This window comes from Falco rusticolus, chromosome 6 (genome assembly GCF_015220075.1).
Source record: "Falco rusticolus isolate bFalRus1 chromosome 6, bFalRus1.pri, whole genome shotgun sequence".
In the NCBI taxonomy this organism is placed as follows: domain Eukaryota; kingdom Metazoa; phylum Chordata; class Aves; order Falconiformes; family Falconidae; genus Falco; species Falco rusticolus.
In genome coordinates, this window is record NC_051192.1 from 61,698,058 (window position 1) to 61,723,722 (window position 25,665).

The following is a 25,665-nucleotide window of genomic DNA, read 5'->3' on the forward strand; positions in this document are numbered from 1 at the left end:
GGCGAGCAAATCCTTTCTTCCTCTGCTCTGGGAGGGTGCTGAGGGGAGGAAACGCCAGCCTGGGCGATAAGCGGGGGTCTCCTTCCCCCCGGCGCTCAGAAGAGAGGACTCCCCCGAGCAGCCGCCCGCCCGCCGCGCTGAGGGGACGGCAGGGACCCGGCGGCGGGAGGAGCCACCTCCGCTCGCGCCCCGGCTCTGGCGGGAAGGAGGCGCGCGCCTGCGCACGGGGCGGGGGTTCCGCTTTCCCGCCCGCCCGTCCGGTTTGCGGGGGGGCCGGGGAGGAGAGAGGCGGCCATAACGGAGCTGCGGCGAGGGCGGGAGGGCCCCCTGCCGCCCCCTCCTCCCGGAGGTGGGGTGGGGATGGCGGCGCCTTCTTTCGACACAGACTCGCAGGCTCGTCGTGAAGGCCTCTGAGCGCCCGGCCTCCGCCGCCTCGCCTCAGGGCGGAGAGTCCTCCCGGCGCGCCAAGTCTACGGCCGGCCGGAGGGGGGGGGGGAGGAGGAGGAGGAGGAGGAGGAGGAGGAGGAGGAGGAGGGGCCAGGGCCGGGCGAACATGGCCAGCCCTGCCAAGTGGGAGCGTCTGAGACCGCTGCGGCCGGACACGCTGCGTGTGAGTGAGGTAACGGAGGGCGGGGAAGGGGGGTGGACGGGGAGAGGGCGGGGCGGCACTGCAGCGCTTCGCTCCCGCCGCGGGAGGTTCTGAGGAGATCCCCCAGAGTCCTTCCTCTCGCCTGTCCGGCCCGAGGTCCGCGGGCTGGAGAGATGTGGTAGGCCTAGCAGGATTGGTGCGCGAAAGGGGTGTTGTGGTGCTTCCCTCCCTGCTTGCGTGTGTAGCAGGCTACCCGGGAAGAAGAGCGTAGTGGGTGGTGTAGCGCAAAGGGATCATACTGGTTTAGCTGTGTTACCCTAGCCTCGTAATCGAGTTAGATACGTTGTAGCTATGTTCGAGAAAAACGAATCCAGCTATGCATTCCGTTCTTCTTCGATCATCTGTGATGTTCAGGTAATCTTAGGTGCAACTTCCACTGCTACTTTTTAGTGATGTTATGAGGTAGCTAGCAAAAAACCAGGCCTACTTTCAATTCTGTGGAACTTCTTAAAAATGCTTATTTTTGTTAACCTTGACTGTTGGGTTCAATGTTACTTGGTAGTAGTATCTTAGAGCCATGAAAAAGTTTACATGAGTTTTTACAGTGGTAACTGAAAATTTCTTATTATTGGAGGTCACGATTGTAAGACACAGAGGGTGTTCGGCACAGCTTCTTTATGTAGGTCTTTAGATGCGTCAGCCAGGGGTGATGCTTTCCTGAATCTGCTTCTCATAAACAAGGAAGTCAAGGGTATGGTAATCATTAGCAGCTTCGGCTGTAATGACCATGGAATAGTGGAGTTCAAGACCCTGAGCGTAGTGAGGAAGGCTAGTAGCAGAGTACAGAACCTGGATTCTAGCTTATTCAGGTAACAGGTAGTTGAGATTTTAGGGGAGACAACTTTGAAAGTTGGAGAAGCGGCCTGTAAGGACAGGGGTGTTCCATCCTGATACTCATGAAAACAAGTAAATGTGTGGAGGAATGGGCATAGCTATGCCTGCACTCTGGGGAGGTCAAGAGGAACATATACAGCAGGTGGGAGCAAGGACAGGCGGTAAAGAAGGATAAAAAGCATTGTGTGGGCATGTAAGTATGATGCTAGGAAAGCCAAAGTCTAAAAATTTAAGACTAGCAAGGAATGTCAAGGGTGACAACGTTTTACTGTTACATTAGCAGTAAAGGGGCAGGGGGAGAATGCGAACCTGTTGCTAGATGGGGCATCTGATTCAGGAAAAGCAGAGACAGGTAAGGCTAAAGTTAATCAGCCTTGTTGCAGTGGGTCTTCAGAACTGATGTCCCCTAGGCTTTGCGTCTAAGAGATGGGATTCAAGGAGAAGAATAGCAAGCAATGGAAAAGTGTCAAATTAGGAATGTCCTGAGAAATCCCAGCCCAGACAAGACTATAGGACCCACTTGGGGTACATCCTGAGAGAGTTGTCTGATTTCATTGTGAGGTTGCTGTCATGGTCTTTGAGGTGTTGTGGAGGTCAGCTACAGCTTAGTCAGCCTCACTTCAGTCTCTTGGAAAATCATGAAGCAAGCGGTCTTGGAAGCTGTTTCTAGGCACATGGCAGAGGAGGCAAATGGGAATAGCCAACAAGACTATGCTTCCAATTTGATTACCTTTGGTGATGGAATTATTAGATCTGTAGATCCAAAGCCTGGAATGTCATCTGCATTTGCTTTAGCAGGACTTCTGAAATAGTCTCTTGCAGCAGCATCCTTTTTGAGTTGGGATGTCACAGATTGTAAGCTACTAGATGAGTAAAAAAAGCCTGGCTGGATTGTCAGGCTCAAAGAGGACTGGCTAGTGGTTCACACTTTATGCAGAAGTGGATTACAAGTGGCATTCCTCAGGGGTCTTTTCCTGGGACCTGTCCTGTTAGGATGAGGATGTGAGGTGCACCCTCATGTTTGAGTGGGGAAGCTGCCTCAGCTGGAGGAATAGGTCATCAGACACCTCATAAACTTAAATCAAGGAAGCTGAAAATTCAAGTGTGAAGTCCTGTACCTGGGCCTGTACGCTGAAGCAGTACAGGCTGGGGGAGTACCTTGCTGAAAGGACCTGGGGGTCCTGATGGACTGTGGGTTAAACATGCACCAGTGCTGTGCCCTGGCATTGAGGCCTATGAGGCTGTATTAGCAGAAGCATAGCCAGCAAATCGAGGGAAATGATTCTCCTTCTTTACTTGGCATGTACTGGGCTACTGCTGGAATGCTGTGTCCATTTTAGACCCACCAGTACAGGAAGGCTGTTGATAAACTGCTGTGGGAGCCTGTTAAGCCACAGCAGCCCTTCAGTACTTGCAAGAAAGTTAACAAGAAGTGGGTGCCAGCACTTCATAGCCATGCATGATGGCAGCTGAAAGGAAATCGCCATGAATTGAATAGAAGAAGCAAGAGGAGTTGCAACTTGATGTAAGGTGAAACTTTTTTTCACTGCAAGGACATGCAAGCAGTGGAATGGGATGCCCAGAGAGGTGTATCCTCCATCCCTTGATATTTTCCCAGTTGGATAAAGCCTTGAGTAAACAGCTGTGATCTAATGGCTGTTCCTATTTGGACCTGGAGGTTGGACCAGAGACCTTCTTGGGTCTCTCCTAAGTGGAATGAGTCTGAATTTGAAAATACAGCTTTTAAATTGGGGTGAGGGGTGGAAAGAAGTTCCTACTTGGGTTCATCATACCAGTTTCTTGACCAGAGCAGACTGCTGCCAGTCTTGTAATATATAATTGTAATGCTCTGTAATAGCAGTGTATCTTCTGTATGTGGACTAGCTGAAGCTTGTATTTGTAGAGTTTATACAGGTATCTGTGTTGTGACTGTTGCCTGAGCATTAGGGAGTTCAGTGGTTTCCAAGACAAGCTGAGACTAAGGGCTGAAAATTCTGATGGGAATTAATGAGCATATATCCCTTCTATCCTCTGATGTTCCTTCACAGTAGTATCTGTTGAATTGTCAGCACTCTGCTGGCTGTAGCATGTAGAGTTGATCTGGTGATTTCTTATGGAGAAGCTTCCTTTGTAGACAGCGTTTTATGTCAGTCAGTTTCTTTCTTTGTTTGCTTTTTCCCCAGCCACCAATGATCAACCTGAATGTGGACAATGACGTACAGTTTGTGAGAAGTAAGTTGCAGTCTTCCATGTGTGACAATTATTCCTTTAAGTATTTCATGCTTTTTTCATGTTAAATGAAGTAACGGCTATGAAGCAATACATTCTTCATAGTTTTCCTCTTTAAATTTGCTGCAAGTATACTTTCCCACTGCTATAAAGAAAATAATGTACAGGAAAAATGAGTTAGAGAGAACTTGAACATCATGCTGGCAAACATTGGTTTTCAACTGGTATTAACAAATGTAAGTACAAGCTTAAGTGAATTTGCATTGTGGTTTTTGTGTTTTTTTCCTCACCAATTGAATAGTGTCACAAATCTCACTGTAACACAATCCAAAACAGTTGTTGAACCTGTCACCGTTAAGAGTGCACAATCTTGCAGCCATGGAATGGGTGTAATATACTGTGAGTAAAAGTGGATGTCTCATTCATCCTGGGAAAAATAATGAAGTTTGAAGCGCGCGCACACACACCACATTCCCTTGAAACATTAGACTGGAATATTACTCAGTGGCACAGTTTGGTCAGAGATGAAATACCTGGTTTGCTTTCCAGGAGAAAAGACAAGTAACAGCAAAATTTGAGAGTCTTTCATTGACTCTAGCATCAGATGAGTGCATGTGTACCACATCTTTTTTTTTTTTTGTGCCTCAAAAATAGATGCTTTTTTATGTTTTATGCATCTGAAGTTAAACAAGCTATTCATCAGTACCTTTCCTGCTGTTTCTGTGAATATGCTGGTAATGGATACATATAGCACAAGGATCTCTCTTACACCTGTAGTATCTTGGTATCTGCAGATCTTTGTTGCATTAGTATATCAAACAATGGCAGGACAAATTCTTTTGCCCTGAGGCCAAACAGTACAACCAGAGTTTGTCCATATACTAAGTTTTTGTACTGCAGAACAGTTTGGTCATGTCCAGGCTGAAACAGTCCCTGAAAGCGTGCCTGAATGTTATTTGGGAGGTCTGCAGGTTAATCTGGGCCAAAGATTGTGAAGGAAAAAAGTAATAAATTTTTAACAGTGTCATGGAGCAGATGATAGAGCTGCTGTTCTCTGGCAGTGCCTTGACACTATCTATAGTTAACCAAAGGTTTCATTGGTATTCATTCAGTAGTCTGACCTCATGTCCTACAGAACATAGTTACACAACTATTAATTTCCATGCTAGCAGTCTGAAGTCATGAATGTTGAAAGTGTGAAGATGCATGCTTGCTATTTAGATACAATCATTGCAAACAAATGAAAGTATATGTAGCTAATAGACTTTATATGATGCCATTGCAATGTCAGCATTAATAATTGCTGTGCTTCCAGACTTTTATCTTCATTGTTACTTCATCACTATTGTTTGGGTTTTTTAAGGAACACTTCATACTTGCATGGTAATTTACCCTAAATATTCTATCAAAACTTTACAGAAACTCTGAAAGTCAAAAAGCCTCGATTTGATGCATCCTTGGTTTATTTGACCCGAAAATTCATGGATCTTGTCAAAACAGCTCCAGATGGTGTCCTTGATTTAAATGAAGTAGCAACAACACTTGGAGTACGAAAACGAAGGGTGTATGACATCACGAATGTGTTGGATGGAATCCACTTAATTCAGAAAAGATCTAAGAATCTTATCCAGTGGGTGTGAGTTGACTTTAAAACTTCTAATTTCTGAAACAATAAAACCCAACAATGTCAAGTAATGTTTATAACTTTTGAGAGTATTTTTAAGCATATTGATTTACCTTTAATAGATACAAATATTTAAGTTCTGTATCCTTGTGCTGTCTGAATTACTTGATACATTAACAAGTATCGAGTGCAAAAGCATAATAAAGTGTGTTACAGCAGAGTAAAGGATTTCAGAGTTCCTGGTTGTCTGTTAGTATACTTTGTGCTCAATAAACAGGCTCTTATTTATACAAGCATACTAGACAACTTTTATATCCTTGTAGAGGTTCTAATCTTGACCAAGTTGTTGGAAAAGCACCAGAACAGCAAAACCTTAAAGATGAACTCTCTGACTTGTCAGCAATGGAAGAAGCTCTGGATGAATTAATCAAGGATTGTGCTCATCAGTTATTTGAACTAACAGATGACAAAGAAAATGCAAAATATCCTTTTAACTCTTGCATTACTTTAACGTGTGGTTTTGGTTGCAAGTACTCGGGTATCTCATAGTAAGTGTAGGCTGATACAACAGGTATGCAGTAATACTTGATAATGAGTTGTAGAATAGGAAACATTGATTTCATATTCGTGTGTACTAGTCATGTGCCCTGCTTTGCAGTAGCATGTACAATCTAGCATGTTCTCAGGGGAGCACTAGTTGTGTGACCTTCCCACTGCAGAAGAATGGAAGTAGGGCAATAGTCTTGGTACTCTGACCATCACCTTGTTCTCTCCATTATAAAGTTAACTCAGAGGCAAGTCTTGACCTACCAGTGAGACCGAGTTGCTTAGTGAGATGAGAAAGGGAACCCAAAACAGAGCCCCAGTGGCCTGTTGCCAAGAAGATATGATGGTACGTTTCTTGTGTCCTTAATACTGTTATGTCTCTTGAGAGAGGTTCCAATTCAATCTTGTCTTTCAATGGGTTTTGATAATAGAAAAGAGGTTTATTTTAATATGACATAAACATGTGATTTTGGCTTTGGGTTACAATGAAATATTCCTTAGCTCCCTTGCGTGGCAGAATGTTAAGGTTCGTGCTCAATGAAATGTGCCCATTTTCTGTATGATAACAGCAAAACTTTTCATTACACCTGACATGTTCTGTTCTGGTTAAGAAAAGAATTCTGTAGTTTTCCAGGAGATTATTTATGTGTGTCGTAGTAGTTTCTCAGGGGCAGTATTCCCTTTGCTTTGTAGACTTAGGACAGCATCTGTGGAAATGGTTCGTCAGTTGTGTGTGTTTTCTTAATACTGAGTACCTCTGTTTTATAAAAAACTCTCTTTCCTAGCAATAAAGTCTTTCCACTTGTTAACTTATACTTACTTTAATACTAGCTTTGTAAAATTAACCTCATATGAACTATTTACCACTTAAGTTGGTGTTCTGCTTCAACGTATCTGTACATCATACTTGCTTCTGCTTGTTACCAAATTGCTTTACAGAATCCTTGACCAATGTATACACTAGCTTATGTGACGTATCAAGACATCCGTAGCATTCAGGCGTTTCAAGAACAGATTGTGATTGCAATCAAAGCTCCAGAGGAAACCAAATTGGAAATACCAGTTCCTAAAGAAGTAAGATTTATACATTTCTCTCTTAAGGGAGCAGAATTTCTCAAATTTTATATTTGCAGCAGCAATCAGTAATTGATTTCTAGTTTTGTTATCATGTATAGCAAATATTGGTACTTCATTGTTCTTTTATTTTGTATTCTTGTATCCTTACAGCACTAAACAATGCTGCAGGAATAATAGTGTAATAAACTTACTTTCAGTATTTTTCTGTTTACCTAAATTATTAAACAATAAACAGGTCTGAGCTTTAGTTATTTGCTAGACAGAATGGAACAACTGTAGTAAGTGTTACTTATTCCCACTATCAGTTTGTTCAAGAATTACTAGGATAATGAAACTTTCAAAGAGCTGTTAATGTTTGAATACTAAAATCTACAAAAATTGTAAATCTAACCAAACAGCCATTGGCATGATTTTATAATGTTCTTAACAGCATGTAAATGCTGTCTTACTGCTTAATGAGTAGACAGTTTTGTTACTGTAATATTAAAGTGTGAAATGCAGTGTGGTTGACAAAAGAAAACATTTTGGCACTCTAGTAGATCATGTCAGGATGGATTTTTTGCATGGAGGTGGGGAGGTTCTGTCCTGTCCTCACCTTGTGGCACAACACACATCCTCATCCTTCTGTTTGTGTCATACAGAGGAGCTGTAACGGCTTTGCCCTCTGCACCCAGTCATGCTGCAGCTGCGTCAGGGCCTCTATACTGGGAATCCAGTGTTTAAAGTAGTACTGTGAAAGAGGGGAAATAATGGAAGTAAGCTTAAGATAAACAAATGGAACTTTAATTTGTTTTCCTTCTGTATGTGTGTTTTGTTTATAAGGCTTTTAATTGTATAATCATCAAATTTGTCTTGCTGTGTGCACAGATGGGGAGGTGATACAATAGGAAAAGGAGATATATGAATCAGTAGAACCAGAAGATTTAGATCCTCTGCATTGATCTCCAGTGGTTTCACTGGTAGAAGGAGCTGGCTCTCATGCAGTGGAGATGAAAAAGATAAGATTTCAGAGGCTTCCTGAAGCAAAAGAAGGCAGGATTTAAAAAGATGTATTTTAGACAGAACAGAATTTTCTCTCTGTTGTCCGTTAAATTTGATTTGCTCTGTGCCTTGCAGTGTGATGTCTGCTGAAGGAAAGCAGTAAAAGTAATGTAGTTTAGTTGTTTTGTGATATTATTAAAGTTGCTACATGCTCTGATTTATTTTCTGATCCATGGCATTGACTTGTCAAGTTTTAAATTGTTACTCTTCCTAAATGTATAGTAAATCCTGGTCATACATCTAAAGGTCAGTAAAAAAGACTAAACAAAGATTTAAGTGCACATTCATCAAAATTGAAACCTTTTTAGCTTAGTGGTGCTTAATAATTGCCCTACAAATCTATGTAATAGTTATAATTCCTGTAGAACTAATAACACAATTTTAAATAGTTATGCTATTTCTGTATTTGTTCTGTTCTTCATCTACTGGCTGTAAAATATGTGCAAAAATAGATAACCTGATGTGAAAGATTTGTGCTTTGGTTTATATGCAAGTCACTGTTTTATAGGATTGCATAGAAGTACATGTGAAGAGCACAAAAGGACCCATTGATGTGTATCTGTGTGAGGTGGAAAAAGAGAAGCCAGGTGCTAAAACTTTTGAAGATACAGTTACTGTCACTTCTGAAACTGAGCCATCAGTTCCTCCTGATGAAGGTGGTGTCTTCCATTTACATTTTATCCCCATGTAATGTTTTTTTCAAGAGGGTCATACCATTCTGATACAGTTGAAAACTATATTGTGCAAGTATAATTTTTCTGGGCATAGTTTGTGGGCCAAGATGTGTGGGAGTATAGGAAACGCCCGAAAGAGGAGCTTGTGCTGTTGTGCTACCTGACAGCAGCAGGAGGTCAGTCAGGCACGTGCACATGTAGCAAGGCACTCTTGTTCCCTGACCCTTTCCTTCCTTTGCTCTCACTGGTTTCCTGTCAGAGCTGCACTCTGCAGGTGGAACAATGTGTGTTAGTTCTCGGCTGCCTCATTGCAGAGCCCAGCAGCTCACCTGAAATGAGAGTTATGATGCTCTTTCAAATGACAGTATGCTGCCCTTGTTCATTACTGCCCAGTCTAAGGGAGGGCAGACAGGAGAGGGGATGTAGTGTTTTCACTCCTAAAACAAGATTGGCTGATAACAAGATTTGGCTGGCTCAAAATCCCCAGTGCTACAGGATGTTGTGGTTTAGAAATAAGTGTGGCAGGAATTGCAGTAGTTCAGGACACAAAAGATAATTTATTTTTAGCAGTGCTCCTTTATAGTTGAGGGGAAGGGATGACTTCTTAATCTTAGGTAGTTTTTAACTTTATTTTGCTTGCAAAATGACTCAGAATTGTATTTCCTACAATGACAGTAATTGTATTCTTTTTCTTTTTTTTTTTTTACTTTCCTTTAAAAGCGAGATCTCCAGGCGAAGGAAAAAACCAAACCACCTGAGATGCCAGATTAATTACAACTCAAAAATCTAACAGCGAATGTAAATATATGTGTTACAGAGCTTTTCCAAAGCCACTTGGATCTGCAACCTTACTAACCTGAAACGTTCCAAAGTGTTTTAAATTTAAAACAGCAGTGGGTTGTTTGAGTGCTTTCACAGGATTGCTTATCTTCCCAAGATGAAAGATGACAGTTATTGCTTTTAGGACCTTTGTACTACAGAACTTTGGGAAAATGGTATTTTTAGCTGATGAAATAATTGTAATTGACAGAAAACACAATTACTTCTAAAAATGAAGATTTGAAAACTATCTCTGGGATGATCCACAATCCTTACTCTGGGATGATCCACAATCCTTACTCTGGGATGATCCACAATCCTTACTCTGGGATGATCCACAATCCTTATGGGAATGTATATAATAAAGAAATGCACTTTTCAGTTCTGAGGCTGCACTACTACTAAGCAGGATTGGCAAGTACAAGTGTAACAAAGAACTGGTTTATCAGAAGCCTTCACTATAAGGAACAAGATGTAGATATCCTGAGAGTTATGCCTTACGCTGTGTAGGTGCTGTTTGCATCATTTGCATCCAGCTCTGTATGAACTATGGTATCAACACTGAAGTTAAATAATTGGGCTTTTTGTATATATCTGTATCATGTCTAGGTAGTTACTGATGTAGATTTTTTGAGATGGTTTGCACTTCTGCCTTTGTACAGCAAAGAAATAAAATAAGCTTATAAAAATATTAAGTAGCCTAATCAGTCAGTCTAACGGAACACTTTGAGTTATCTTTGTCAGATTGCTTGGGTAAGCACAGACATTAAAACGGATATGAAAATTTTAAATCTGTTATATGTGATGCTGGCAACTAGCAGTTAGAGCTGATTCTTGTGATGCCACAATACAGTAGCAATTTTCAGAATAAACTTCATGATCAGTAACTACTTAAAATTGGTCCCTTCAGTTTCTGGAGTTTGCATACAGCATAGCTTTAGCCTAGTACCATGATCTCTTTGTGGCTTTAGCTTGCAAAAATATGTAAAATAGTTTAGGACTACTTCTGGTTGTCCCTCTGTGGTATCTGTAAAATGAAGCTTTAGTACTTGGGTGCTGGGTTTCTAAGTGAATTAACTGTCACCGTACAAATGCCTTGCTTAGGCTCATTCTACTCCAGTAGTGAAAAGCATACTTCTGTGTGGGGTGGGTGGGTTGGTTTGTTTTTAAATTGGAGCTCCAGGTCTTTGTTTTCCCAGTCACGCAGTATCAACAACTATCCATCCACTCACAAGTGAGAACAACAAAGCAAATAAACTTTTCAGTGTTTTAACCAGCAACTCTACAGCTGTTTTAGATGCTGTGAAATTAAATTCCCTATATTCTGCCGTACAAATAAAGTAGAAAAAGAGCTTAAATAAATATATCTAAATGCATATGTTAATGCAGTTTTCTACAAGGTTAACAACTTCTGCAAAATCTGTAGTATTACCCTATGCAAACTGAAATACACAAAGTGCAAGCTTGTATCAGAAAGTAATCTTGACTTCTTGTGTGTGTGCGCTTCCAGAATATAGGACTTGTGTTTGATACTATTTTTCTGCATCTATACATCAACACAAACTATAGGCTGAGCTGTTACAGTAATTAATAAAAGCAAAGTGAAAGCATGTTTTGTATGTAGATGCAGTAAAAATGGGGAAGGTGCTCCTCTAGTAAAGCTGGGGGCTGGAGTTAAAATTAAGAAATCATCTTTCTGAACAAGAAGGGTCCTTTTCCTTCGGTGGCTTGCATCTTTCCATATGGCAAACTTGCTATTTGATTTCTTTTTTTTTTTTTTTTTTTTTTACATCACTCTTCTGTTTTTGTGGGGAGAGAGATCTGTGCCCAAGTATTGATTCCCCCTACACTGGTTCAGCAACTTGGGATAATCTTTGCTGTGAAACATAAAAATTTCCAGCACCACCAACTGATCCTGAGTGCTGTGCATCAGGGTGGGACTTTCTTACATGATGATACTGTGTTTTGAACTGTAGAGTAAGGAAGCATACTTCTACAAAATAACCAGCTTCTAAACGTTAAGGAACTCTGTCTTCAAAAGCAGAACATACTTTATTTAATTGAAACATTAGGATTTTTTTTTTATTTTGAAATCTCTGATTATTCTCTTTTTTTCCTTTGCGCGGGTTTTTCTAGCTGTAGAAATCATTTTTTAACTTTAAGCTACACTATTATCACAGTGAAATGGGAGAAGCTGTAATATGGCAGCTATGCTATAATTGTTTTCTTAAATACGTTGATTGTTTTAATATTGCATCTTTAGTGGAACAAACAAACTTTTGAAGATTAAACCACTTCGTTGTTGCTACTAGAATACTTACAGTATTATCCACTTGTGATAATGGAGAACAACGTACTGCATTAGCTCAGTAAGCCAGCTAGCTGGAAAGATTAGACTTGGACTTGAGGAGAGGTTCCTGAGTAAATATGAACTTATGTGCAAGTTACAAGCTCACTTAAAAAGTAAATCTGATAGGACCTTATTCTGAACTTTATAATAATGTTTGATTTCTTCTGAAAGGTTGTTAAGATTAAATTATTTTGGTTGAGTCCATATCTGTCCATTGCAAACGTATTTATATGTGTAAGCACTTCTCTCGGCTATTTGAGGACTCTGCCTGTAATAAAGTAAAAAGCTCTAATAATATTTTTGTCTTTCCTTCAATAAGAATGGCTGAACATCTAAATGCATTAATCAGCAATAGCAACAGACAGAATCTGTAATTATAGAACGACCTGGTTTTGCTGACTCTGTAACAGGAACAAATGCTACAAGTTGCCAGTTCAGCCCTTATTTGTTATGGGAAATCACTCATCAGTTTTCAGTGATTCGCAGTTTTTAAATAATGTGATCTGTAAAGAAGAGAGGCTTGCTTTAAATTACTGTATTTTGGAAAGCACTTAAAAGACAACAAATTCCTTCATTTTGAATAATCCTTTGTTGTGTGTGAAAAGCCTCATTTAGAAGTATAATTAATTTCAGATTAATTATATACATTGATTTCAGAAGTCACTTCAGCTCTTGTAATTTTCGGTGATGAGGTGAGCCTGGTTGCTAGACAATGGGCTGCTCCTGAGTAGCTGGAGTTCGCTGCAAGCTTTACACCCTTGTGTGTGCCGCGATCTTAGTGAACAGGCTGGCTCTGGCACTGTGCTGGCGCGTAAGTAACTGCTGAAGTGTTTATCCAGAGCAGGAATCTGCTATTTTTGGTTCCACTTCTGATCTGTCAACAGTCATTTGTGAGAAGTGTGTTGAAGCTAACATCACATGAACTATACTTGGTTGTGTGTGGTTTATAGAAATCTACATGAGGCTTCTCTCATAGATGTTTACTGAAGTGTTCAGATACTCATTTGTAAAAAACCATGGTATATGATTGGAAGGAAATCTTAATGATGCTCGGAGAGAAAGAGAAGCCTGGCTCCCTCCGTGCATCTCATATGGTTCCTTCCCTTCGTTTCATCCCGCTGCAGCCTGGCAGTGGGCTATCAGGGTCTGCAGCTGTGCTGCCTGGGCACCCACCGCATCCGTGTGCGCTTACAGTAGCTTCTCACAGTGTGAACTGTGAATGAGGTAGTGTGTGTAATCGTCCCTGCGTTAAGTGGTGGGGCTATAGGAGACGATCCTAGAAGTTGTAACAGCAAATTCAAAAGACACAAGCTCAGGACATCATTAGCCTTTTGTTGACTTTTATTAGGCCTCTAATATTTCATAGCATCCTTCTTCAAAAGGAAAACTTAGCACTTCAAATGAAAACTTCAGGAATCTAAAAATTTTCAAGAAGACAGTTTTGCTTTCAGTCTTTTGTAGATTATAATTCAAGTCCTGCACAGAACTGCTTTTAGGTAATGCAATATTCTTTGCCAGACAGACAAGCAATTTTGGTATTTCAGCTGTCATTTTCTAAGGAACTCTTTCTCTCTTTCTGTTCGTTTCTTTTTTGTTTGGGTTTTTTTTGTTTGTTTGTTTTCTTTTCTTTTTTTCCCCATCTATAACCACAGAAATGTCACAAGCAGGTTATGGCAGTAGTTGTTGCTTCTCTAACTTGCAGCCAAAGCCCATGTCATGAAAAATGACACAAAAATTCATCAAAGTTTTTCTAGCACATTAGGAAGGTGTTGAATCAGATATAAAGTTTCAGCAAGTGCAGAAAGGGAAAACCTGTTTTTTTATATATTTTATTCACAAGGCACACAATTTCTTAAGAGACTTGCTGGCTCCTAAATCTAGGATAACATTTGTGTTCACTGACTGTGACCTCAGCATTAAGAGTTCACTTCCAAATGTGAAAATAAAAGTTATTTGTCAGACAAAATTTTTTGAAGTCCAGTAAAAACATTTCAGAACTTATTTGGATAATAAAGTTTTAAAGGGGATTGTAAATTAGAGATGAGCCTGACCTTTAAGCACAACCTAAGAGCAAATACCTGCGAACCTGAAGAGTAAAACAAGGTCAATAGACCCCATGTTTATTATACCAGTCATTAATGTTGAAAGTTGAAGCTAGATACCTACTTCTCTAAAGACTGAGATTTCTGGCTGAGATTTAGCATGATTGAAATATTTGAGAGACAGCTGGGATTCCAACAGAAATGTTCTGGATCTAGAAACGTCAGCAAAGAGGGAAATTACCCTCTCCGTTATTTGCGGCAGTAGCTGTTAGTAGGGAGTTACCCACTTTATTTTTTTTACAAGCACACAAAAAGTAGTTCCTGAACATGAGTACCTGTAGGAAATATATCCTACTAAATATTGCAGTGGCAACATTTGAGCATGGCCTCTGGAACAAGGGAAGGCATTAATGCAATTTTGAAAAGGAGGACACACAGTATCTCATGCTCTGATTGGTGTGATCCATCTTTCTGCAAACTGTGATGAGACTGCCTTCTGGCATTCTCATCTGCTAGGTTGCACTCTGCCTGTGCTCCTGTTCAGAAGCGTCCAGAAAATAAATTGTATGTACAATACTGTTCCTTTATACATGGAGAAAATATAGACTGCTATAATCTGGACAGAAGGGGTTGGAAGGCTGTCCAGATACTGTCTGTATGCTATGTATGCATCTCTGAGGATCTGTTGCCTAGAAATGAAAACAAGACAACAATAATTGTTTACATAGATGTTGCCTGAAAACTTCTCAGGCATTTATGCTCTCTCTGCCGGCTTTATGCCAATGGACCATTTCTTATATTGACAAGTGGGAGCTATTTTTGGGGAGTAAGGAGGGAAGTCTGCAAAATGGCGTTTATGGTTTGGAGAGAAAATAATACAGCTGTAAAGGGAAAATAAATCCTCCCGATGCCACATAAAAAGTTTTTTATCACCTTTGAAATCAAAACCTGATCAGGACAGGGTCTGTTCGTTCAATTGAATCACTTCTGATGAGTTTAACAAAATCGAGGTTTGACTAGAAACAGTCATTCAGCCATGTGCCTTATTGACAGCAAACGGTGGCTCTGAAATGGGCTTGAGTAAGCTGAATAAATTATACTTGCAGCTGAATTGTTCTGTATTTTGTATTGGTAATTCTGTTTAAAAGTGATAATGGATTCACAGTGGTAATAATGGTAGTACCGAGGAATTACTGAGATATAGAACTATGATTATCAGAAGGATGAGATTTGGGATTTCTGTCTCCATACAGTGAGAATCTTAGTGTGGGCTGTCCTCTAAGGAGTTTTAACATATAAACCCATAGATGCTTTCAACAACACATCACACTGTTATCAGGGAGCTTGCTGCCTCTGGACAAATCATTCCTCTGTTCTGTGCCTATTTGCAAAAAGGGGGGCACTGCCTTGATCTCCTTTGCAAACTCCTGTCAGTTCTGCTCCGCAGTGACTCCTATGAGCATACCAGCTCCCCCAGCACTTCCATAGTCCGGCCCTGGACTTGCTGTTCTTCATGAAGCAATCACGGTGGCTGCCAGGACCTCCCAGGTGCCCTAGAAGAGCATCCTCTCTGAAGACAGAACCAGAACACTCTCTGCTATCTTGAAAGATGTTGCCCCCAGGGCTTCCTGACGCTCTCAGTCATTACTGCATGTCCTTTAACAAATTAAATGGCAAAATAAATGTTCCAGGCACATAATCAAAATAAGCATTTTATTGTGAATTACAGTTGAGAAGCCAAAGTGTACAAATGTACAAATAAATGTTCCTTATGCTTATTTTACATATACTGGGATTTTTCTTTTCCTTTGGGATCTTCCCAGTCCTGTATTATGAGACAGGAAAATCTGAAACATCTGATTAAACTTCAGTATAACTTGCCTTTTTTTTTTTTATAACGATAACAGAATTGTTGCCTCTCTAGGTTAAATAATCTGACATTTAAAAAAGCTTAGAGATAGGATTAACCCTTTCCTCACCCCTTTTCCATCTGCCAGTACATCTTTTTTACAGTGGCCAGAGAGGAACTGAAATGGGTACCGCCTTCCAGCATCGACACTTGCATGAAATAAACACTCTAAACAGCCTGATGTGGAGTTTCAAGGGGAACTTTGGTGAAAGGGAAATAAGGGAGAAATTACCCGCCAGTTCTTACCCATTTACCCCAGACAAGCCCCGAGCCCCACGCTGACTGCAAAGAGCTCGTCGAGGGCCGGAGCTGCTCGCTGGCTTCCGGAGGCTGCGGGGCCACTAGAGGGATGTCTACAACCATCCTTCCATCGGGTCCGACTCGCCAACCACCACTCCACATTTCTGGCCAGCTGCAAATCACACTCAGCATCGAACTACCTGAAAATGCTGTAAAGACTATATCAGAGGGCTGCTCACCGTGGCCTACAGAAAGTGTTTGGAAACCCCCAGTCCGGAAAGATGCGGTGCGCTAGTCTGCCACAAGGTCCGAGTGAGCTGGTCAGAAATTTTCTGGTCGAACAGTTTTCTACCATCAAATTCCAATTCAGTGGAAAGCAAACTGCTTCCCTCCAGATCCCTAGCTGCTGCTTTCCTTCCAGCACATCAGATGTGGTCCACCCAAGTCTTTTTGACAGCCCAAGTTCAAGGGCTTGGAAGACCAGGAGGGCTGGGCTGTGGTGCTACCAGCCAACTGGCTCTGTGGGCTATGCAGCTGCCTGCCTGTCCGCGATACGGGTTGTGGGGGAATCTGAGAAATGCTGAGAAAACTCTGAAAAACCCGAATTCCGTTCTCTTCTGTAATGAAATCTCTCTTCATGCTGCCATTCTGTAGGCAGCATCACATCCAGCACTTGGTTTGGAGCTTTTCTACACTTTTAACAACTGCAGCTACACATATCCTTTTTTTCTTTGTTTGTTTCCTATGATTTAGCTTGTATTTTGTGGCACGGCATAATCTATTTAAACTATCAACAAGCTAGCAGTATGCTTAGTGACAAAAGTACTTCTATTTTGTTATTCATTTTAAATTAGTTGACTAGAAAAGGATGAAAACTTAATAGTGAAGAGTCCCCCTCCTACAGGGACTGACTGTTGGAACTGATGGGGTGAAAGGGGCTGCAAAGAAAGTATCGATAAGCTGAGGAAATAAGCACTAGATGTGTTATAAAAGGTCTCGTGCACCCCAGGACAGCATCATTAATGAGCCCTAATTTATTACTATGTCTGGGTAGATGGGTCAAACTCTTATACTTAAAAAAAGATTAAAATGTGTTGTAATGTAGGTGGAAAAGAAGCAGCATAGATTTTATAAGTGGTAATAGTTAGAGTTGGGTGATTTATTTATTTATTTATTTTCATAGTTAATTCCCCGGAAAATGTGGTTTCAGTCATGTCTAAACTATTTGCTTCAAATTTGCTGAATAGTTTTGGCTGGAAAAAAAACAAAGGAGGGGATAAACTCTGTTGGAGGAAAGTCCCCAGTTACCCAGCAGCTCGATGATCAGAGCATTTCCTTAGGTAGCAGAGACCCCTGAGCAGAGGCTGTTTTGAGGGAGGCTATGCTCAATCCTTCCCATTACCACTTTGATTTTGTCCAGATGGAGAGGCATGGGGACACACCTCCCACGGGAGCACAGTGGTTCCCAGGGTGGGAAGCCATGATTCTCATGCTCCTCCTCACTGACCCAATGAACTTGGTGCCTTTGTGCAGGCAACAGCTTCAACACAAGGAAGAATCTCCCCTTTCTCCCACTTCAGGGATGCCCAATACTTTGACAGCTTCCTAGGAAGCAGAATTCTGCTTCAAACTCCCTTGGACAAAAATAAGATTCCCTTATCCTAAGTATATCCATGCTATGAAACTAAAAAAGAGACCCCTCTCTGTTCTTTCAAGTATCCAGAGCAAATACTCCACATTGGATCAGTGCAAAGAAATACCGTCAGGTTATTTTCTTTCAGCAAGGAAAAACAGCCAGTTTGGTTACGTCCGAACTGTGCTGGTTTTTATTATAAGTTCCCTTAGTAATTCCCATTAACACCACCCTTACCGTATCAAATTACTTAATGAAGACAAGGTAAATGAGATCGACTTTGTTTTGCCATTATTTTATAACTGTGGTTAGTCCAGTATGATGTACATGTAGACTGTTTTCTATTTTCTTCCATATCTTTGTTATATGCTAGAAATGTGCTTTTAAACATTGTATGCTACTCAGGTCACAGAAGGAGATTGACAACTGTCATGTTTGTCTCCTTTGAAGATACAGATCTATACTTACTGTTTTCAATCATATAGCATCACCCTGGCAATAGTAATTCATTTGAGAATCACTTGTTATAGAAATTAAGATGTAGTTTTAGTAATTTCAGAATTCTGATGCTTATCTGAAACCAAACTTACTAAAATCATCTAAGTTTTTCTTGCAATTTGCTTGTAATTACCACTTCTATGGCAATTTTCATTTTCATACCTTATTTCTGCTTATCCATATACTGTTTTGTTTTAACATCATCAGCCATCACCAAAGCCTAGATGAAATATTCGTTTGGACTGGGGCAAAACTGAGATCATCTCTACGCTAATTTCTTCATAGAGCTGTCCCATTTACTACTTGAGAGTCAAATCTAGTAATAACAGTTGTTTAAACAAGACTGTCCTTCTTGCTGGACAAAATGAGAAATAGGAAAATCATACTTTTTCCAAACAGGAAGAAAAAAAAAAAGTTGCGTTCCTGGTTATTCTTTCTTTCTCTCTCTCTTTCTTTTGTTCTTTCTTTTTTTTTCTCTTTCCTTCCTTCCTTTCATCTCCTTCTTTCTTTCCCTACCTCTCTGTGATGTGTTCATGTTGCTGCTCAACTCTGATATTGTTTACATACAAAATGATGTAATTTCACCAAGATTGTAAACCCTTATCTGCAAAGCTATGTCTTCACTAGTGCACTCACGATTGTTCTTATTCCTATGTAGAGTCTCTGCAAGTTCCCCAAGAGTAGGCACAGCAACTGCAGTTGTTTATACTCCAGTATCAGCTAGACTGGCTTGTTTTCCCCACAATTAACAGTAGCTAAGTCTTGATGAGAAGCAGATCACAGGAATGACAGTGCTAATATGGAGACACATAATGTGGGTATTCAGAGATGCACACAGAACTCCAGCACCAGTCATCTTTATTTAGCCTTTCTATACAAGCCATCTTCTACTGGCATTTCCCCCTAACTGCAGGGAGTGTTTGGTGCTCAGGGTTTTACCATCATTTTCCAAGCCAGTTCCTGCATACTTATGGCTAAAAGCCAAATCAAAAGAAGGATTTATTAGTTGCCTACTATGACTGTCATACCAAAATCCAAGATTGCAATCCAGAAATACTCTTCTCAATACCTGTCTAAATGTGAAGGTCACTAAGTTTGCTATCTACCTCTCAGCCTCCATCCTGCTGAGCACTCTCATTGACAGGCTAGAAAGCTTTTCTTCCTGGCCTCTTATTAATGCGTTTTTACTGCATAAAGACTGCTTCAGCAGAATGTGTCCTTAAAGAGGCACACCCACACACCTGCAAGATAGTGGCTAGGAATTTTATTTGGAGGTGGAATATGCAGCATGAATTGCCACAGGGTGGGGAAAAAGAGAATATTTATGGGGGTTCTCACTCTCCTAAAGAATTCTGGATCAGATCAGGATGGCCATGCTGGTTGATACTACATACCATCTGGGAAAATGACGGGCTTTGGGCACATTTCTTGTAACAAGTTCTGTTCAGTACGCAGCTGGGCCCTCCTTTCTAATGTGTCTGATTCTCCTCAGGTTTTCTGTTAAGGAGCCTGTTTGCCCAGTTCTGGACTTTGGGTTCCATTTTGGGAAGCAGTTGCTTAAATGTTTGTTCTTAAATCCAGAATAAATTATCACAAATGCTTGTGTTCACATGGGTACGTGTTCACTGGAAGAGGTATTACAGACACACGAGTGCTGGGACTGGATCAATCCTTATTCCCCTTGTCAGAATTAAAAGGGGGCAGAAACAGCTTTGAGAAGCTATGGCCAGCACTTCCACAGGACCAACAACTTTGTACCCTGCACACTTCCAATTTTGCAACTTTTACCACGTGTCATGGAAAGGAAGTGCTGGAGATACTGCTCACAGCAGAAGGAAGAATGGCAAAACCCCTCCAACATCCTGTGAGGTATAAGCAGTCTACTGACAACACGATGGGGAGGATTTCATAGATCAGCCCCTTGAACTGCTGTAACTTATGCCTATGGGCCACAGAACTTGGCCTAAATGCAGAAAGCAGCAAAGGAAAACTTGAGGTCACTTCGTCCTTACTCTCCAAGCTATGCTTACTGCACATTTCCTCCTGAGACTTACAGAAGAGAATCTGGCACATCAACATCACGTAAGCATTTCAATTAACCTAGATTCACAGTTTCACTTCTGTCTTCCCAATGCATCCAAGAAACTACAAAACTACCTTATTAACAAAAGCAATGTTACGTTAGCTGGGGAGAATTATGTAACCCATCAAAAGCCAGGCAGAGTCTGTCTTTTGTCACAGTCCTGCCTTATCACGACACACCCCAGCATTGTGCAGCCACCTCTGTTTCACACCTCCTTTTCTTGACCCTCTGGTATTTGTATTTAAGATAGGGAATTCAGCACAGCACAGACAGTACCAACTAGTATTTCTGCATTTATCAGCTGTAAATGCTATTTGAAAGGGTGGGAAGCAATGATACCTGGCATACCTACTGGGGACGAAGATATATTCCTTTCTGAGTAGAAAAAGCAGATGTAGGCTTTTACCTATGAAGTCTACCATATGAAGATATTTTCTTTAACATTTCCATGATTACTTTGGTTTGCATTTAATTACACAGATGGCTGAGTGGTTTTGTAATTTTATAGCTGGCCTGTGCTAGTGATTGATGTGGTAGTGTCATTCTCACTGAGGACTAGTTTGGAAATACATGGGGTTTGAAAAGCTGCTTGTATTTAAAGCCGCTAGTTGCAATGCAACAGATGCTGTGCTATGAATTAAATGAAGGAATGTTAAACAATGTTTTTTTGTGGACTTTACTTAACTATAGTATTTGCACCAAGACAACGCTGGAATCGGACAATCAACAATGATGATGATTGTGGCTGACTTTGCAACTCCTTTAAAAAACATGTGCTTTTGTGTCTCCTGCATACAGAAGTCATGTACCTGTCTTCCCATCTCTTTCATTAACCTAAAATGAAGAAAAAGGGTTTTATTTTTAATCCAGAAAAAATAATTAACCCTTAGACTGAATAAACACTAGCATGTGAGAAAGGAAAATGAAGAAAAAAACCACAACAAAACCCCACCACAATAAACTTAAAATTCCCTTCCATCCCTATTTCATATTTATGCATCTAAAAATAAAGAAACCCTTATGCTAGTGAAGTAAATACAAATTATTTTCTGGAGGCAGAATGACAATCTTCAGCTACAACCTCCAAAATCGTGAGACCTCATTACCTAAAAACCACCTTTTGTCCTACTTCTATCACAACAACAACTGACTGTGACGTTCATACTGTCAGTCTGGTGGCCTGGACACCCCAGTGGTGAGGTATGATAGTTATGCACCTTTGCCCGTAACAGTCTGACATGTCTTAATTTTGGCAGCTTTCAAAGACTTGGACTATTATTTATTTTTTTTGCCCTTCTTACTCATCTATCAAAATTTGGTTCTCATTCAGATGACAGTCAATTCATGTCTCTAGGCAGAGATGAGATGACTGGCAACTCACTTAACTTTTCTGTGTCTGTTTTCCCATATGCAAAACGCAAAAATGGACTAGATCCACGTGAGATGCTAAAGCTAAATTTTAGGGACCCTCCCAATCAGTAGAATCAACTCCACCATCAGTAGTGCTCTTATGCTTTCTGTACAATATCTGCAGAGACTAATAAAAGGATTTGCAAAAGCCGTAACAGGCCAGCAGCAAGTGCTAAAACCATAGCAGCCCCTTTCCTGAAACAGATGCACAGATGGGTAGTTTGTCATCTTTTTCTTCCTTTGCAACAGATAGTTGTGAAAGCATGCCTGAGGTCCAGGGCCAAATCCCTCTTCTCCCTGAGAAGGCTGGATCCCTACGGAATATCCTAACGGAATGACCTGAAGCTGATGACTTTTAACCAATAAATCCAGTTTACCAACTTCTTACAAATCTGCTCATAAAAATGTAGCCAGTTCTGAAAATGGTCAACAGCAAATTCCCAGCTGCCTTGGGACACCTAAGACCTATTTGGGCTGTAGACACTTAAAGAGTTAAATAGCATTTCAGGGGGAAGAGAGAGAGGTGTAGGATCCAACTGTGGACTCAGGTTTAAAGCTGCAGCATGCACACTGGAAGGTTTGGACTTTGCCTTTCAAATTGTGGTAAATAACATTTGAGAACTCACTGCATTGGGCTTCACAACTACCGTACACGGACCAAGCAAAACCAGTTCTTCCTTAGATGGTCACTGTTACGGGTAGGTGGTATCCTAAGAGATATATGCCACTATAGGCAGAAAAGGTAGAACTGTAAAAAGACCGCAGAAGGTGGTGTTACTTTCCCTTTAGGACATGTTAAAACAGCATTTTTTGCAAATACCGAGGGAAGGATCTGACTCTCTGGGTACTTGTTTTGCCACCTAATTACTTATAACCAGCAATAAAGCTTCTGCTGGTAATTTTGTTGAGGATTTGTGTCATACAAAGGAATTCAGCTGATTGCCGTTGTCAATTTGTCCCTGGAACAAAGCAAAACTTGTTTCGTCAGTAAACAGATATGTCCTGAAGGCTGGAGGAACAGATCTATTGGGCAAGAATTTCAAGAAGGTACTGTTTCTACACACTTGCTTTTGAAGTCACAATCACACTTTTCTTGTACACAAAATCAGCTGTTATGCTCATTTAAGAATTTGTTACCTTTGTTTAAATAGTGCCCTGAACAATGTCACTAAATCATATAACCTAGATAAAGATTAGTTTTTACAAAGCTTATTTTATAGATAAGAAAAATGAGGAAAAGCGAAGCAGCTCACCTATAGCCAAGGGGAAACTGAAAGCTTAGATCTTCACATCACCTGCTACCCCACTCAAAGCTCATTGAAATCACCCCCAAAACTGCTGTGGATATTAGCAAAACCCAGCACAGGCTCATTATTGGTTACTGGAGACACATTTGGTCGCTTGTCCAAACCTATTTTAAACCCATTCTTAAAACAAACATTTCTGCTGTGCCACTTGGAAGAAATTAGCCAGTGAGTAGGCTGCACGTGAAGAAACCATGTTTCTTTTGGGTAATTTAGAGCTTTTAACGGTTGACGTGCTAGGCCATGTGCCCATGCCCTCATCTGAGTAGCAACCCTACTAATTGTTGTACCTACTTCTGTTAGCCTGTAAAGTAAACTGCTGGGGCAAATTATGTGATCTTTTTGGTGGCATTGCAGTAAAGCTGATCCTAATCTGTTTTGGGGGTGAAGTACTCCTGTGATATAAATAAACACTGCCTCTCCCAATACAGATTTTTACCAATTCCTTCAGAAAGCTCATGAACTCAATGTGGTTCACTGGAAGAAGCACGAGTCACAACGCCCAATCTGACTTTTCAAAATGTTTACGTGTGTGTGTGTTTCTGTCAGGTTCGGGGATTTTGATTCAGCTGACTTGTTAAGCAGAGTTCAGTTATGGGGTTTGGGTTGATACTCACACCTCACCTTCCCTGGAGTTGGGGGCTGTTCAGCGCCAGGGCCCTGACTCAGAATATCACCGAGTGATCTCACCCAAAACCATGCAAGTGACTCATTTACTTCTGACTCCCCCTCCTCTTCAAGTTAAAATATTGGCCCATTTTTCTGACATCAGCTCACTGACATCCAGCTATCAGCTGCAAGTCAACACAATAAAACTGCTAACCTTTTCTCCCTGAGGTCCCTCCACCTCTGTGGGTGGCACTGCTGTCGTCTCTGTCATCCTGCCCAGTAAGGCCAGCCACGTCTCCAGGCTGCTGGAACCACACCTCGGCCAGAGCTCACCACGCATCCCACCGAGCATCCCCGGATCCAGCTCGCCTCCACCATCCCCACAGCCACTACTCAGACCACCAACAGCACCCTCCCCGCTGCAGCCTGTTCTTGCCTGGGTCTCATAAATAGCATCCAGCCTCCTCACGACGCCCACCGACTGTGCCAAGGTGGCCGTAACCACGGCTGGCGGGCGCTGTGTGGGGGTTCATCCTCCTCAGGGTGAACGGGGGATGTCTGCATCGCCCCTGGCACAGCTCCTCACTTTCCAGCCTCCCTCCTGTACGTGCCCCGAGCACCGCTGCTCTCCCTGAAACGCTGCTCACCCACTTTCTCAACCCTTTATTTCTGTTTCGTGCGCGTCCTTCATGCTAGGCGGGCAGGATGAGGTCCCGGCCCCAACCCACCCAGCCACAAGCACGCTGCCCTTCCTCTCTGCGGCTGCTGCGCCCAGGCCGGGCCCCTCCGCTGGGCCTCGCCCGCAGCGGCTGTCTCGGGGGCCGACAAGGCGAGAGGTCACCTTGGTGCCGCGGCCGGGCTGAACACGGTGGCCACCGCGTCCCCGGCCGCTGGCCTCCCGTCCAGGCCGCGGGGCGCTGAGCTCAGGGTTATAGATAGGCGGTGACTGAGCGCCGAGCTATGCGCCGCCGCTCGCAGCGGGGCCTGCTGGGTAAGGGAGGCCGCCTCCGCGGCGCGGGGCCGGAGGAGGCCGGGCCGGGGGCGGGCGCAGCGGCGGCAGCAGCCGCACCATGCAGTGAGCGGCGAGGGAGGGCCGGCGGGGGAGCCGGCGAGGCGAGGCCGGCGGGGATCGAGCTCCCGCCTGAGCAGCAGACGAGAGGAGAGCCGGCGTTTGGAGCCCGACTCCGCGGCGGCCGCTTCCCCTTTCCCTCCCCGCCTCCCTCCGCCCTCGGAGCGGACGCTCGGCCGGTGCGATGGCCCGGCCGGCGGCGGGGAGTGGGCGGTGAGCCGGCGCCCGCCGAGGGACGCCCCGAGCAAGGGGAGAGGCGGGGGCACGGCGGGAAGCGCTCCCTCCCTCCCACCTCTCCCCTCCCTCTGCCCGCTCCCGGGCGGAGCTGCGGCCGCTTCCCCGCGCCCTTCATGTCCGGGCGGCCGCGAGGCGGCCAACGGCGGCGCGCTGCCCTCTGCTCCCGCCTCGCTGCCCAGGCCCGGCCCGCCGCGGCCCCCGCGCTTCCCCCGGCCTCTCCGCCGCGCTAGGCCCCGAGCCGGCCCGCCGGCCGACCCCGCTCAGTCCCCTCCTCCCCGGCAGCGGGGGACGGTCTCCCGCCGCCGCTAGGCGGGCCAGAGGATGAGCCAGCAGCCGGCGGTGAAGATGTCGGCGGCTCCCCTCACGGCGGAGGCGCTGGAGTCGGCGGCGGGGATGCTCGAGGGCCGTCAGAGGAAGCTGGAGTCCATGATCCGCGACCCGCGCTCCCCGGTCAACGTGGAGAGCCTGCTGGTGAGGGGGACGGCCGCGCCGCGCCGCGCGGGGAAGCGCTTGGCGGGGTAACAAAGGGAGCGCTGCCCTCGCCTCGGGCGGGCGGGGGAAGGAAGGGAGGAAGGAAGGAAAGGGCTCCCGCGTCCTGGAGGAGCTTTCCTGGGGGAGGACGGAGGCTCCTTGCCCGGGGGTGGTGGGGCGGCGCTTCTCCACGCCCCCGGTCGGGCCGCCGGCGAGGGGAGCGAGCGGCGCCGGGCCACCTGAGGGGAGGGCCGGGCCCGGTGGGGAGCGGGCCCGCGGCCCCCGGGGGCGCTTGTGGGGGAACGGGCAGGCAGGGC

At 43.2% G+C, this 25,665-nt stretch overlaps 2 protein-coding genes across 9 annotated transcripts in view; both read left to right on the plus strand.

Moving 5' to 3' along the window:
* Window positions 1-249: 249 nt before the first annotated feature.
* Window positions 250-11,103, plus strand: E2F6 (E2F transcription factor 6). 6 transcript variants are annotated; one of them, XM_037392147.1, is made up of 7 exons: window positions 250-619; window positions 3,667-3,715; window positions 5,132-5,342; window positions 5,660-5,818; window positions 6,842-6,956; window positions 8,509-8,656; window positions 9,399-11,103. In XM_037392147.1, exons 1-7 carry the CDS (start codon window positions 554-556, stop codon window positions 9,443-9,445), a joined length of 795 nt encoding a protein of 264 aa, XP_037248044.1. In that variant the 5' UTR covers window positions 250-553; the 3' UTR covers window positions 9,446-11,103. The 6 variants fall into 6 exon arrangements, with proteins under 6 accessions (XP_037248044.1, XP_037248046.1, XP_037248042.1 ...); XM_037392149.1 differs by having other exon boundaries at window positions 251-610; window positions 5,132-5,348; XM_037392145.1 differs by having other exon boundaries at window positions 252-619; window positions 5,132-5,348.
* A 13,555-nt stretch (window positions 11,104-24,658) lies between these two features.
* ROCK2 (Rho associated coiled-coil containing protein kinase 2) overlaps window positions 24,659-25,665 on the plus strand; it is a 100,908-nt gene continuing 99,901 nt past the window's right edge. For 2 of the 3 annotated variants that reach the window (XM_037391419.1, XM_037391421.1), the window contains exon 1: window positions 24,660-25,348. In XM_037391419.1, coding sequence (XP_037247316.1) covers window positions 25,199-25,348 — 150 coding nt within the window. In that variant the 5' untranslated portion in view covers window positions 24,660-25,198. Of the gene's footprint in view, window positions 25,349-25,665 lie in introns of all 3 variants that reach the window. The other variant, XM_037391422.1, reaches the window with a different exon arrangement.